This window comes from Microcebus murinus, chromosome 15, assembly GCF_040939455.1.
Source record: "Microcebus murinus isolate Inina chromosome 15, M.murinus_Inina_mat1.0, whole genome shotgun sequence".
In the NCBI taxonomy this organism is placed as follows: domain Eukaryota; kingdom Metazoa; phylum Chordata; class Mammalia; order Primates; family Cheirogaleidae; genus Microcebus; species Microcebus murinus.
In genome coordinates, this window is record NC_134118.1 from 1,613,904 (window position 1) to 1,627,876 (window position 13,973).

General features: G+C 58.0%; 1 protein-coding gene across 3 annotated transcripts; it reads left to right on the top strand.

Moving 5' to 3' along the window:
- Positions 1-260: 260 nt before the first annotated feature.
- Positions 261-13,455, top strand: FOXF2 (forkhead box F2). 3 transcript variants are annotated; one of them, XR_012923199.1, is made up of 3 exons: positions 261-470; positions 2,754-2,997; positions 12,538-12,626. XR_012923199.1 is itself a non-coding variant. In XM_012768486.3 (2 exons), exons 1-2 carry the CDS (start codon positions 7,954-7,956, stop codon positions 12,699-12,701), a joined length of 1,341 nt encoding a protein of 446 aa, XP_012623940.1. In that variant the 5' UTR covers positions 7,572-7,953; the 3' UTR covers positions 12,702-13,455. The 3 variants fall into 3 exon arrangements, 1 of the variants encoding a protein (XP_012623940.1); XR_001155079.2 differs by lacking the exon at positions 12,538-12,626 and adding an exon at positions 3,322-3,521; XM_012768486.3 differs by lacking the exons at positions 261-470; positions 2,754-2,997 and adding an exon at positions 7,572-9,130 and having other exon boundaries at positions 12,538-13,455.
- The last annotated feature ends 518 nt before the right edge of the window (positions 13,456-13,973 follow it).

Below are 13,973 nucleotides of genomic sequence, written 5' to 3' on the forward strand. Positions count from 1 at the left end.
CCGCGAGGCCGGAAGACGCCGGCGTGTTGCGGCGGGGCGTGTTCCAACCGGGGCACCCGCGCGTGACTGTCTCCTCGTCCTAACGGAGCGGTTAGGGCAGCAAGAGCAGAACGTGCCCGGGGGTGGACAACCGAGGAAGAGGTCAGCGACAATCTTTGAAGGATTCTGTCCACCTGCGGGCCAAACCCCAGCCGGCCCAGGCCAGGGCTGGTGCCTGGCCGCGGACGCGGGGGCCCGGAGCAGGTGCCGCGATTGCCGAGAGCCGAGCGCCACCCAGCGGAAGCGAGAGGAACTCCCGCTTGTCCCGCGCCGGGGCCAGACGGAAAGGAGGGGCAGCCCGCAGGACCGCAAAATCCCGAGACTCTGCGAGGAAGGGAAGAGGACACATGTGACGACTCCAAAAGACCACTCCCGGCCTTGCCAGTCCACCCCTCTCCACCAACAAGGACACCGTAACCAGGCCCGGGAAAGTACGTTGGCCTGGCGGAGACGCCCTCCCCCGCCAAACCCCAAGAAAAGAACTTTCTCCTAAAATACAAACTCCCCACCGGGGAGCTTTAGGGCAGAAGCTCAACGCAGAGCAGGCGAGCGCGGTGACGTGCGGGCCGCGAGACTGCAGGCGCGGGGCAGAGCCTAACGGAGGGTGGGGGGAGGGCGAGAGGGGCCACGTAAATCATTTGGAGGGATCTTTGGCCCGAAGCCCTGTTTCCCATAGGTTGGGGGACGGCTTTGACATTGATTATATAGCTGTTCTCTTTTCAAGTGCGCGCCCCTCCCCACTGCAGCCGGTCTGGTGTGTGAGGATTGTGTTTGAAAGGGAGGAAGCATTCTTGAAGTGGTGGGTGATGGATTGTCTAAACCCTTCTGGGACGTTTTGGGCGGGGGTTTCAAGGCAGCTCATCAGTAAAAAACCCCCTGGAGATGGGGGGCGGCTGGAGTGGCCACCCCAGGCCTGGAACCGAGCCCTTGGTCAGCGGGGCAGGGAGTGAGAGGAGCGAGGGTGGGCACGGGCAGGTGGAAACTTCTTGCCTGGGTCCCTTGGCCACCAAAGCCTTTTCAGACTAGCCTTGCGGGAGCCTCCGGAAGGGGAAGAGGGCCAGCAGAAAGGCTGGTTGGCTCCCAATGCCATGAAGTCAGGGCAGCAAGGAGGGGCGGGCCTGCGGCCACCTTGCTTATTTACCCTTACTTCATCTCCTTGAGGCTCCTGCTAGTTTCTCAACCACCTTTGCTGTATGTGGTTTGCCTTGGTATAGATTTCTTTTCCAGGCCCCTACAGAAAACCTGTTCACCTCTCCCAAGTTGGAGGAGAGAGTTGTGTGTGTGGAAGGGGGGTGCTTACGGATGAGCGTGCTGAAGCCATCCCCAGAATCTGACCAGCTGACAGCCTGGAGGACCAAGCCCCTGGCAGGCTGCTTGCTTCCAGCCTGCGAAGCCCTCTGGCTGCTCGGGGAGGAGCAGCCCAGATGCCCCAGCCTCCAAGAGAGGGCTGTCCTGGGGTCAGGAACCCCAACAGGGAACGAAGGGGAGGAGGACCCACAGTCCAGGAGACAACCTGGAGAGGCAGCTTTGGGGTCCACACCCATCCAGGATTCAGACTCCACGCAGGACGAGCGCTCCTCTCTCCTCTTGGGCCAGCCTCAGGAGCATTCCGCCCTCCAAGGCCCAGGCTCCGCCGAGGGCTGTCTCTCTCCCTCCTGTGGCTGAGGACCAGCGGCCTCCGCGATCCCCGCCAGGCTGGAGGGAGGGGGAATGGGGTGGGGACTCCCGAAAGGCAGCTCCTCCAAGGCGGTGTCTGGACGCCCTGAGGTCCCTAGTCGGCCTCTGGGCGCCGAGCACGTTTTATTTATCCCCACAGAGGATGCTGGAGGACAAAAGAAATATTTGGACGTCAGACCTGATTTATATTTTTGGAAGCGCTACGTTTCCTTTTCTGCAGAGAAGCGAGCGCGCCCCATATCCTGAGCTCGGCGGGAGGACTGGAGGGAGTTTTGATGCTCCAGGAAGTTCATCTCTCTGGGAGCACGCAGGGCCCGGCGCCCCGCCGAGTTCGCTGCCCTTGGAGATATTTATTTATCTGGGGGGAAGGGACAGCAGGGAAGAGGAGACCAGCCAGACAGGGAAGAAAACCCGATCCAGGCTGGGTTGGGACCTCCAGGGCGCTTCCGTGCACGCGGGCGCGCGCTTGGTTGGTGCCTTCCGCTACCCTCCGCGGGCACCCTCCCGCGCTCTGTGCGCCCAATGACCCTCCAGCCCCTCGGGCTCTTCCCGGGTGGGCCCAGCCCCAACCCCTGCCCAGCGTGCGACCAAGGCCCAGCCATCTGCCTCCTAGCCTGGGAAGGCAGGACAGTAGGCCTCCCAAGGCCTGGAGCGGCAGAGCAAGAGGTATGAGGGGCCCTAGACGACCCCAGGCCGTGGGCACCTTTGAGAGGGGCAGTGAAGATGTCCGGGGCTGGAGGGGTCCTCAGGGCCCCTGCCGCACGCCGGCTCCCAAGACACGACCTGGCTCCCACCGGTTCTCATCGCATCCGCATGTTTTGTCTTGCGACCTAAAAGCATGGGGACTTCCCTCCCAGCAGCACAAGTGGACGCTGATGGGCACCCACACTTGCTGTCCAGAGTGCGAGGCTCAGGCTTCCCTACTTATTTTCTTTCTTTGCAGGGAGCTGGCTCGTTCAGGCCTTCTCCCCCCGCCCCTCGCGCCTAGGCAGAGACCACCTCTGTTCTAACCCAGGACTCTTTTCTCTGCCGTTTAGGCCTGCCTTGTCCCTGCCACAGAAACCCTCATCTCGAGCTCCAACCTCACCCGGCCTCCCCACCCCTAAACGCAGCAGGCTGTGAGCAAAATCTAAGCCGCGCTCCTCCAGGTACTGCCGTGTCTGCAGCTGGGTCTCGGCCTGCCGGCCTGGCTCCCGAACCGCCCCAAGGTTTCAGTCTCACAACCAAAGGACCGGCCACCTCATATTCTGCGAAGTGCGCAGACAGGACGAGAAGGGTCGGGTAGGTTAGACCCCTTTCTCTTCCCTCCCTCCCGATGCACCCTGCGACCTGGTTAAGTGGGTCACCAAGTCATGCCTACTGCCAAACCGGGGAGATTGAGGCGGGGGCAGTTATCTGCGGATGTCTCAAGAAGGTGGGGCTATAAAAAGATCCCTGTCCGGGACACTAGTGTTTGGAGAGCGGAAGACTCTATCCAAATAAACATTTGGAAGTGGGTGGCTGGTGTTCAGACCCGGAGGTCTGGGGGTTTCTGGACCGAGAGAGGACAGCAGACGCCAGGAAGAGGTGTAAAATTCCCATTCCTCCCCACGTTCCTCTCTCCAGTCCCCACCTCAGCGTGCCCTCCTCCTGCTGTTCCCGTCTGCGTTTTCTACTGTAACTTGAAGTTGCTGGGGGGGCTCTGTGGCGCGCAGGCTGGTGCTTTTCCGTCGTTTCCTCAAACACGCGGACACCCCTCGGCCCCAGCACACAGTTCCTGGCATCCACACTTAGGCCCCGCAGGAGCTGGAGGGTCCTCTACACACATGAACTTTGTTCCCAAACACGGTGAAAGCCGCGGCCAGCTGCGTGCTGAACCGCGAAGAGGCTCTCGGCGCCGGCGGAGGCGGGAGGGCTGCCGGCGTGAACTGCCCAGGAGGCGCCCTAGGTGGGGTGCTCAACGCGCCTCCCCTGTCGTAACTGGTTTAGTCTAAGCCATTTCATGTAAAACCCACGAAGAAGAGGAAGCATGCTACGGACATAAAATTTAAACCGCAATAATGAAAAGATTTCCTAGAATAAAATGTCGACTACAGAACCAAATAGGAGAAACCCAAGCTTGCCGGAGTTTACGTTCCCTTGCGGGGAGCAGGGGTGGGACCTAACGCTTTGGAGCAGGAAAGGAAGCCACAGCCCAGAGGGAGACAGCCATACCGGGAGGGACAGGGCATCCGTGGCACCAGAGGCTATATATTTCTGGTTAACCCAGGAGTGCCTGGGCTGACCTAGAAGAATCATTTAAATGAACCATACCTTTCCTTCCATAAATAAGAATCAAGATTTTTGTTGTTTATAGGGAGAGAAAGTCAGTGGAGAAGAGCTGGCCAACATAAGGACCCTCAGAAAGAGAGGGAATCCACCCTAAGCTAGGCTGTGTTTCAGAGACAAACACAACTTTCCTTTTAAACCCTGTCTGCTTACCAGAAATTAAGATATTCTTGACAGGGATAAGGAATCTGAGATAATTTGTTATCACATATATTCTTACCCAAGAGATTTGTGTAAATCGGTGATTAAAACAATGCTCAGAGAGATTCTGCTGTAATGTAATGGAAGGAACACTGAATTTGGAGTCCCAGGCCCACACTACAGGCCAGCTTTGTCACTTGCCCCTGCATGACTCTCACTCCTAGCAAGCCATCTGGTCTCTCTGAGCCTCAGTTTCCTCACCTTTAAAGAGGGACCATGGTACCTGGGCCACATGGTAATGACCTGATGTGAATGGAATAGCTCATACCTGTGAAGTCTATAACAAACAGATGTAGGGCTCTAGTAATTCTAGACCTGGGTGGTCTCTGTCAGGGGCACAGTTTCCACAAGCAGAAGTGGGATCTCCAAGAATGAGTTTTGGAAAGGTGCCTTCCTGCGCAGACGACTTAAGAAGGTCTCCGACCTCCATATCCTTCTGGAGTTCAGGAGCTATAGGGACAGCATGCAGACCCCTGGAAGGAGAGGAAGCTGCAAGTCTGCAGGCCTCCTCCTGGCTCTAACTACCGCCAATACCTACCTGGCCAGGCCCCGTAACACTCCCAAGCTGTAAGTGGAATTTCTTACAAGTTTCGAAAGTTTAGTAAAATGGGTACCATTGTCACTCGATGGAGAAGGGAGCCTTTTTAGAAAATAATTTAACCAGCTAAATTGGTAGAAGCGAAAAATATGTAGAACACAGGTTTTTAAAATGAGTATCTGTGGACACCCTAAAATCCCACACAAAGTTGGAGTATTTTTCTGGACACAGACTCTGTATCTTCCATGATATTCTAAAAGAGACCCATGATCCCAATACTAGAAGCTACTGGCGAAGAAGGTTATCACTGATCCTGCCTGGATTTTAGGGTTAGTGCCTTTTATTCTTCAGTCTCTGGGTCTTAAAACCTTTAAGGCCTGCTCTTAGAGCAGGTGCTCCCTGAGATTCAACATACACAGAATTTCTAGGTGCAGGAAATCCGAGAGGTTCCATGGCTGAATGGCAATGATATTGACTTGTTCATTGAATGTCCCACAAACCCACTGACCACTCCCAGTCACAAACGAGACGGCCTCCTTCCTCTCCTCTGGGTCGATGCTCTTCTCACTTGAAAGCACACACAGACCCCGACACCCTGAGCTCTGTTGGTGGAGCTCCTTTCAGATGCTATCTGGCCTCCTCCCCCCAGTTTCTATTTTATTTAAATAAATTATTTTAATTAAATAATTGCTAAAAGCATTGGTTTAGTGAATACATTATACTTACTTATTTTTCATATATTTATATTTTATATTTATATTTCATTTTTTCATATATTTACTCATTATATTCACTTCAATATTTATTTATTTTTAAATTATTCCACATAAAATGACAAATGGAGGCAAGAGAAAAAAATACCATGAAATAGAGACCCATCCCCCCAAAGCAGTCACTAGTCAATCAGAAAGAAATTCTTAGAAAGTAGAAACAACTGCAAACGGCCCTACCCCAACCCAATCAAAACATCCCATCAGGAAAAGAGCGACTTGTTTCTTTTTTCTATTGGAAATGACTGGTAAACTGAGTTCGGCCGGGCGGTGTTTTCTTAGCTGACTCTGGGCTACAATCAAGCCATTTTGGGACGCATTCCCATGTAGGTACCAGGGGTGCTCTGGAGGAAGCTGTCGACGCCTGTTCAGCTAATTTAGGTTTGCTTTGTCTAATTACTGTGGAGCTGAGGGAAAAGGAGCCGGCTCAGGGCAGTAAACTGACACTCATTCTCCGTGTGTGGTATCCAGGCAGGGTTTGATGGAAAAAGCCTGCTTCCACTCAACTTCAGGTCACTGTCTGGGGCCAACCCCCGCCAGCCCCCTCCCACCTCCCCCAACCCCGCCCTCTCCTCTGTGCCTGCAGACCCTCCAGCTCACTCAGCCCGGAGCAGTCCCCGGAGCGCTGGGGACACGGAAGCCAGCGCCGGCCTCGAGGGCCTGCCTCCGCTCGTCCGCCAGAGCTCTTTGCTCCTTGCCTCGCCCCAGATCCCTGCACAAACCTCCTTTCTCCGACGCCCCATCTCCCGAGCACACGCCCTGCGCCTGGCCCCTTCAGGGGAGGCGCAGCGGTGCTCGCAGCTTGCCTCCCATTCGGCCCGCTGGTCTGCCGCTCCTCTGCTCCTGGCCTGCCTCGCCCTAGTGGCCCCGCCAGTCCCGGCCTCGCGCTCTCCTCCCTCTCCCAGCCCGAGCCCTGCGCAGACACTTCCCCGCACGTGTAATCCGACCACGACTGTGGGTCTCATTGGGAATGATTTCTCCCAGGGCACAGCTCTCTCAGAGAGGACGTGGCCACACTGGGGCGGCGCGTTCTCCGACAGAAGTTAGCTTAGAGATGGGACATTTTCTGGCGGGCAGTGTTGAGGCTGCGGGTGTAAGCCTCGCGACGGTCGCACGCTCCTTCCGGGCTGAATGTAAATGTGGTTATCTCGCTTATCTCAGAGTCAGCCTTCTTTTTGCATTATTTTTTCCTACAAACACTAAGTGGAAAATGAAAAGTGGAAGCAAATGCAGACTTGAGTCCTGTCTGACCCAAGTTTCCAGAGTCTGTAAAACTTGGCCTAGGTTTCTCGGTCCAAACCCCTCTGCTCAAAGTTCGCAAACGTCCGTGAACGTCTGGGGACCCGCAACCCGGCCCCCACACCGGGCGCTCTCCCTCTACTGACGATTGTAAATCTGCAGGCCCTGCCAGGAAGGGGGGATTGGCGGTTACCTTTGGGCGTCTGGCACCCCGGCGTGCGGCTGAGGGCAGCAACGTCTGAACGAAGTTGACACGTGGAGTCAACGCGGGCACTGGGGAAGGCGGCTTAGGAGGGTCGGGTGGCGGCACCGGGCGCAGCGCCGCGCAGCCTGGGCTGGGCCGGGAGAAGGGGGGAGGGGGAGGGGGAAGGGAGAGATGAGGCGGGGGCGGAGGAGACGCGGAGGTGGGTCCACTGGTCTGGGGGCCGCTGGTTTCTGGAAAGAGAAGCCCGGGCTGCTGCAAGGAATAAAGAGAAGGAAGATTGCACGAAGTCAGAGGTGGTCGAGGGGTGGGGTCCTCCTTAGCAAAACCAGACTTAGTCTGCGATATGCCTCTATTTGAAAGAGGTTGGGTGGAGGAAAGGGAAAGAGGCCGACAGAGAATTAAAAGGCCGAGGGGACCCTGAGAGCAAGGACCGCGATAAGAGAGGGCGCGGGCCGCCAGGTCGGGAGGGGGAGGAGTGAGCGCGGCGGCCCAGCGCGCCCTCCCCGCGGCAGCGCGGCGCGAGGAGGGGGCAGGGGGGAGGGGGAGGGAGGGAGCGGGGAGGGCGGCCGGGGAGGGCGCGGGAGGGAGGAAGTCCGAGAGACAGAGCGAGGAACGCTCCTGAAGGGAGACGTCGGGCTCGTCCCCGGTGTCCGGGCCGCGGTCCCAGCTCGCGGGCGCAGTTGTCCGGCGTCCGGCCGCCTCGGCTCCACGGCCTGGGAGGGGGGGCCGTTGCGCAAGGCAGGGGCCCAAGGCTGGGGCAGTGATGCGCCGGGCGTTGCCTCCGGCCCGCCGCCGCCGCCAGAAGCCCCAGAGGAGCTGAGGGAGGCGACGCCGAAGCGCTGGCCCGGAGTGGCCACGGCTGCAGCCCGGGCGGCGGGCTAGGGCGCTTGCCCGGCTTCTGGGCCGACCCCGCTCCGGCGCCTCCGCTCCCGGCCCGGGGTCCGCCCCTGCGGCCCGGCCTCGCTCGTAGGTCCCAGATGACCACCGAGGGCGGGCCGCCGCCGCCCCCGCCGCGCCCGCCGCCGGCCCCGCTCCGCCGTGCGTGCAGCCCGGCCCCCGGCGCGCTCCAGGCCGCCCTGATGAGCCCGCCGCCCGCAGCTGCCGCCGCCCTGGAGACCACCTCGTCGTCGGCGTCCTCCGCCTCCTGCGCCTCGTCCTCGTCCTCCTCCAACTCGGCCAGCGCCCCCTCGGCCGCCTGCAAGAGCGCGGGTACTGGCGGCGGCGCGGGCGCGGGAAGCGGGGCCACCAAGAAGGCGAGCTCGGGGCTGCGGCGGCCCGAGAAGCCGCCCTACTCGTACATCGCGCTCATCGTCATGGCCATCCAGAGCTCGCCCAGCAAGCGCCTGACGCTCAGCGAGATCTACCAGTTCCTGCAGGCGCGCTTCCCCTTCTTCCGCGGCGCCTACCAGGGCTGGAAGAACTCCGTGCGCCACAACCTCTCGCTCAACGAGTGCTTCATCAAGCTGCCCAAGGGGCTCGGGCGGCCCGGCAAGGGCCACTACTGGACCATCGACCCGGCCAGCGAGTTCATGTTCGAGGAGGGCTCGTTCCGCCGCCGGCCGCGCGGCTTCAGGCGGAAGTGCCAGGCGCTCAAGCCCATGTACCACCGCGTGGTGAGCGGCTTGGGCTTCGGGGCCTCCCTGCTGCCCCAGGGCTTCGACTTCCAGGCGCCCCCGTCGGCGCCGCTGGGCTGCCACGGCCAGGGCGGCTACGGCGGCCTCGACATGATGCCCGCGGGCTATGACGCCGGCGCGGGCGCCCCGAGCCACGCTCACACGCACCACCACCACCACCACCACGTCCCGCACATGTCGCCCAACCCGGGCTCCACCTACATGGCCAGCTGCCCCGTGCCCGCAGGGCCCGGGGGCGTCGGTGCGGCCGGCGGCGGCGGCGGCGGGGACTACGGGCCAGACAGCAGCAGCAGCCCAGTGCCCTCGTCCCCAGCTATGGGGAGCGCCATCGAGTGCCACTCGCCCTACACGAGCCCTGCAGCGCACTGGAGCTCGCCCGGCGCCTCGCCTTACCTCAAGCAGCCACCCGCCCTGACGCCGAGCAGCAACCCGGCGGCCTCCGCAGGCCTGCACTCCAGCATGTCCTCCTACTCGCTGGAGCAGAGCTACTTGCACCAGAGCGCCCGCGAAGAACTCTCAGGTAACACAGCGCGCCCAGGAGCGGCCCGCTGGGGCCTTCGCGGCGGGCCTCCAGACCCCGCGCCTACTGCCAGTCCCACCCGGACGCAGCAGCCTGGGGTCCGAGGGCACTGGGAGAAACTGATGCTGTTGCGGGGAGCTGACAGCTTATTCATGGGGGCAGGGATAGGGGTCTTACTGTCCTCCATAGTACCCCGGGTAAGGAGCCTGGCCTCCAGAATCGCCCGGGCTGCTAGGAGGATGGAGCAAAGTCGCCTGCATTTCTGGGGTGGATGGACTCAGGACTGCAGGTCTCCCATTTCGAGCCTCACTTAGCTTTGACAGAAGGCATGTTGCCTTTGGGGACCTTAGCCAAGGAGCCATGTCTAGTTTCCTCCGTCCTTTTGAAAAAAGTTTGTTTGCTGTACTTTTGTCCAAAAGTAAATGTCAGAAAGGGAGACGTTCTGTATGCTGAGGTGTGAGTGGGGAGTTTTAGCTGGGCAGATGTTGTGAGGAGGGAAAGGGAAGGGCCAAGCAGAGTGAGGTCCCAGGATCTTTCACTACAAGGACATACTGTGGGTGGAGAGGGATGCCCGGCCATGGAGGAATCTCCTCCCCCTCTCTGCCCCCCACAGTGATGGCACCCCGCTCTGTCCTAGGCAGCAGGACATGAGGGCCCTGATGTGACTCCTCTGGAAATGTGCCTGCCCCTTGGGTGCCACTTGTTCTGTGGCTGGTTTAAATTGTGTGGTGGCAGATTATGAAAATTTATTGACTTGCTAGAGGTGGTGAAAGGTGGGAGGGGACTATGGGGGTGGAGAAAGGAATTTGAATATCTGGCTGGCTTTATCTGGAGAATGGAGATGCACCTTGCCTTGACGCCTCAGAAGCACCGGGGATGAGGGCTGAAGCCAGGCTAGCCTGCCAGTCAGAGGCTAGGGCCCAAATGCGCTGTCACGCTTCACACCCACCTCCCATAGCAAGCAGAAAATGGTTTGAAGGATGATGCATATTTTCTATATAATGTTCGTGAACTGGTGTGCAAGAGGAGCATGGGGAGAAAGGAAGCCCAAAAATGTGCAAAAGATGTTGGTTTCCTGGACGGTGAAATTTCCCAAATAGGCCTTTTAAATGTGGGTCTCAGAGGTTAACTAAACAAAGACAGTCTGGGCAGGACCACACTGGAGAGGATTTTAGCCTGACTTAACCCACAGAGAACGAAGTCTTGTTCAATTTTATGGGAATTTCTCCAAGTAACTAATACAGACGCCCTCCCTCTTACGTTTGCGTCCCCTCGGGCTGGCCTGTCAATCACACACACCCAAAGTCCGCATGGCCCCACTCGCCTCCTTCCCTTCTCGCCTCCTTCCCTTCTCGCAGCCCTCTCCAGACAGGCCCTTCTCAGCTTGAACCTAGACTCAGCCGTGGTGAAACACTACTTTAAGAAGAAAAAACGCAGGAAAGAGACTCCCTGACCTTTTTTTAAGGCCACCCTCGCCCCAACCCACACACTAAGTGCACAGCACAAAGCCCTCAGAAATTCGGAGATCTGGAAACACGACTCTGCCTGGGAGAGGATGAGAACTCGGCGCCTGCCCACTGGCCTGCTGCGGCTGGCCTTTCCCCAGCCTCGCTGGACTCCCCGCCGAACCACGGAGCGCTCGGGAGGCTGTAGCTAGGGCCTGACGCCGACCCAGACGCTGTGCCCCATCCCTCCTCGCCCTCACGCTCCCTACCCTCTGGGATGCCCCCGCCCCCTTCGCACACGCACGCCCCGGTTGGCGTCTCTCCTGGGGCCGGAGGCGGGGGCTCCCGGGAGCCGCTGGGTGCGCAGAGGCCCTTTGGGACCTGGCTGGGCCTGACGAGGCGCAGGGAGGCCGCAGGGCCGAGGCTGTGCGCTGAGGACGTCCCCGCACTCGCACTCACACCCAGCACCGCCTCCACCCCAACACACCGCCGCGCCTTCCCTCCCACTGCGGTGCGGGATCGCCTTGCCAGGCTGGACCTGCGCTCTCCGCTCGGCCCTGGGAGCGTTTCGGAAAGGAGCGCGCCAGCTTTTAACGTCCCGCCCAGCACATCAAAGCGCCCACGCCTCCTTCGCCTCCTTCGGTGTGCAGGTGTGAGCGCTGGCTCTCTGCTGCTGAGACCTGCTCCTTTGTGATGGGGAATTGGCAGCAGGACGTGCTTTAACGCGGTGAGCGAGCGCACCTGTGTGCAGAGCGGCCCGCACCCACCGCGGCGCGTGAGCCAGTCGCTGCTTCACTAGAGCAGCGCATGCTGGGTTAGGTGTCAGCGGGCGATGGACGGAGGCCGAGTCACTGGCCACTGAGTAGCCTGGTCATCCCCTAGATGTTGGGAACAGAACTGGCCAAGGCAACGGGAGCAGGGCCCTGCCGACGCCAAAGCTTTCTTGCACTGGAAGACCGAATCTGGCCCAGCATGAATATGCATGTTATGATCCCGCACCGCTGGTGGGACTAGAAAAGACCTAGGCGAACCGGCTCAACCCAGCCTGTAGCAGAGAGGGGCCCGGGTTAGTGGATATGCCTGAGCCCAACGGTCGCCCCAGGCTGACTGCTCCTGGGGACCAGGAACCCGGAAAGCAAAAGCGGGTGGTGGGTTGCCGTGCAACCCCTGCTCAGGCCCCTGGCTGAGGGGCCATCTGGGGAGCGGGCGACAGGCCTTCTTTGTGCTCCCGCAGCCTGGGCTCTCTCAGGGACTCCTGTGCTGCCAAATGGCTGGACTGAACGGCATTTCTCCGCACCCTGAAGTCCTGGCTTCTCTAGAGGAAGCCTGAGACGCTGGGGACCTAACAAGATGCCTGCAGAAGGAAGAAAGAGGTGCGCTTTTATTTCCTGTCCCTTTCTCTTGTGATGAGGTTGTTTCTATGACCCCATTTGGGCACAGGTAACATCCCTCTGCACCTGTTACTCAAACCAGGCTAGTTGGAAAATAAGGCTCAAAACAAGCCGTGAAGGGGCAGTGGTGTTTCTGGGGCAGGGAGCTCAGGGCTGCACAGGCCAGGAGGTCTGCACTGAGGAGCCCTGGGCCAGTCTGCGGGGAGCTGTTCCAGCTGCCACTGCTCATCTTGAGATTAAAGCACTGGCCCAGCCGCAGAGAGTGGTGTTTGAATTCGGGGACATAAGCACCCCTCTCGCCGGGAGCTTGCTCTGTGTCTGTGTGTGCACTGCATCGACTAGAGCCAAAGCGTGATGAGTCCCAGTTGCCCGATGGCTACGGCTGGAAACTCTGAGACATTTGCTGGAGCTGGGTTTTGTCAACCAGGTTGATAGTGATGCCAAAAGACGCTCCAGCACCTTTTTCCCTGAGTCAAAATCAGTCTCAATGAATTGAAATTTTAAAAATAATATACCCAGTCATTGGCTAGATGACCTTGTGTCTGAAAAGTCTTTTTCTTTCTTCTTTCAGTGGGACTGCCTCGTTATCAGCATCACTCTGCTCCAGTGTGTGACAGGAAAGATTTCGTCCTCAATTTCAACGGCATTTCTTCTTTCCACCCCTCAGCTAGCGGGTCATACTATCACCATCACCACCAGAGCGTCTGTCAGGATATTAAGCCCTGCGTCATGTGAATGGAGGCCCTGCCAGGCAGCCTCCACTCTCCTGTCCTTTCCTGTTCTGTCCTTGGTGGGGGCAGGCAGGAGTTGGGACGGACTCACATAATGTGCATGTGGATAGCAGTAAGTAGCACACCCGCCACTTAGCCAGAATGCCCAGGAGAGCCTGTTCACCCTTGTTTGCCAACCGCTGGCAGAGGGACAGCCCTTGGCAAGGTAATGCCCCAAATCTGAACACCTGCAGGCTCCCAGATGAGGGTGAGAATGAACTGAGATGGTAGAAAGTTTCCACGTGTAAAACATGAACATGCAACTCTGGGATCTTCCTTCCCTTCAGTAATCAGGGTCTTAAGAAAGCAGACAAGTTGTTAGTGTGTGTTTGTCTATGAAAACTTGTGTGCTTTTCAAAAAGGCAGTGCTAAGCACAAGATTTCAAAAAAGCCTCATAGTGTTGCCTGGCTAAGTAGGAGACTTCTGTTTCCCCCTGAAAGCTACGTTTGGAGACAGGTGCCAAAGAACGTTACTAAGAAAATATTTAGAAACAATGTGTCTAGTTTAAGGAAGCAGTTTTCAGTATTGTGACAATACAACATTTTTACAAGGTTGTTTTCTACCACCATATTTTAAAGATATTTTTATGATCTTCGTGTATACTCACACTTGGCTTATATTTTAAAAGGAGGATATATTTGCACTTCTGTATACTTTTACAGTTTGCCAAAATATTTTGATGTAAAATTTTTTCAATAAAATGTATATAACAAATAGTTGTTTTAGGGACTGATTTCCTCTGCGGGCACCCTTGGAGGAACCGGCGGCCGTGCCCGCGCCCGCGGTGCTTGCGTGGTGCGGGGTCTGGGCCTGCTGAGCAGCACAGGGCAGGTTCTGACTGTGGGTCTTCTCAGGAGAGAAAAAGAAGGGACGTTTTCTGTTATTTGTTTCTTTTACTTCACCATAGTTTTTTCGGGCTAAACAAAAACCAGAAGGTGAAACTAACTTAAAAGAAAACCAGGCAAAATAATGGAAGGCAAGGGTTTGATTTGAGGAAACCAAGTTTTGGTGCCCCTTTTGTTTTCTTTCCTGTGTCCAGGGAGAGTTCTGCCCTCTGCCCTCTCCTCTTCCCCACACTGGTGGGAGGCAGATGTGGGCACATAGGAAGCCCCACCACAGCCCCCTGCCTTGGCTTAGCAGCTTGGGGAAGATCAGGGGCCCAGGGAAGGAGTTGGAGTCCCGGAGCTTCCAGATTGCCCTCGGAAGTTTGGCTGTGGGTAGAGAAAGGTCTGGAGA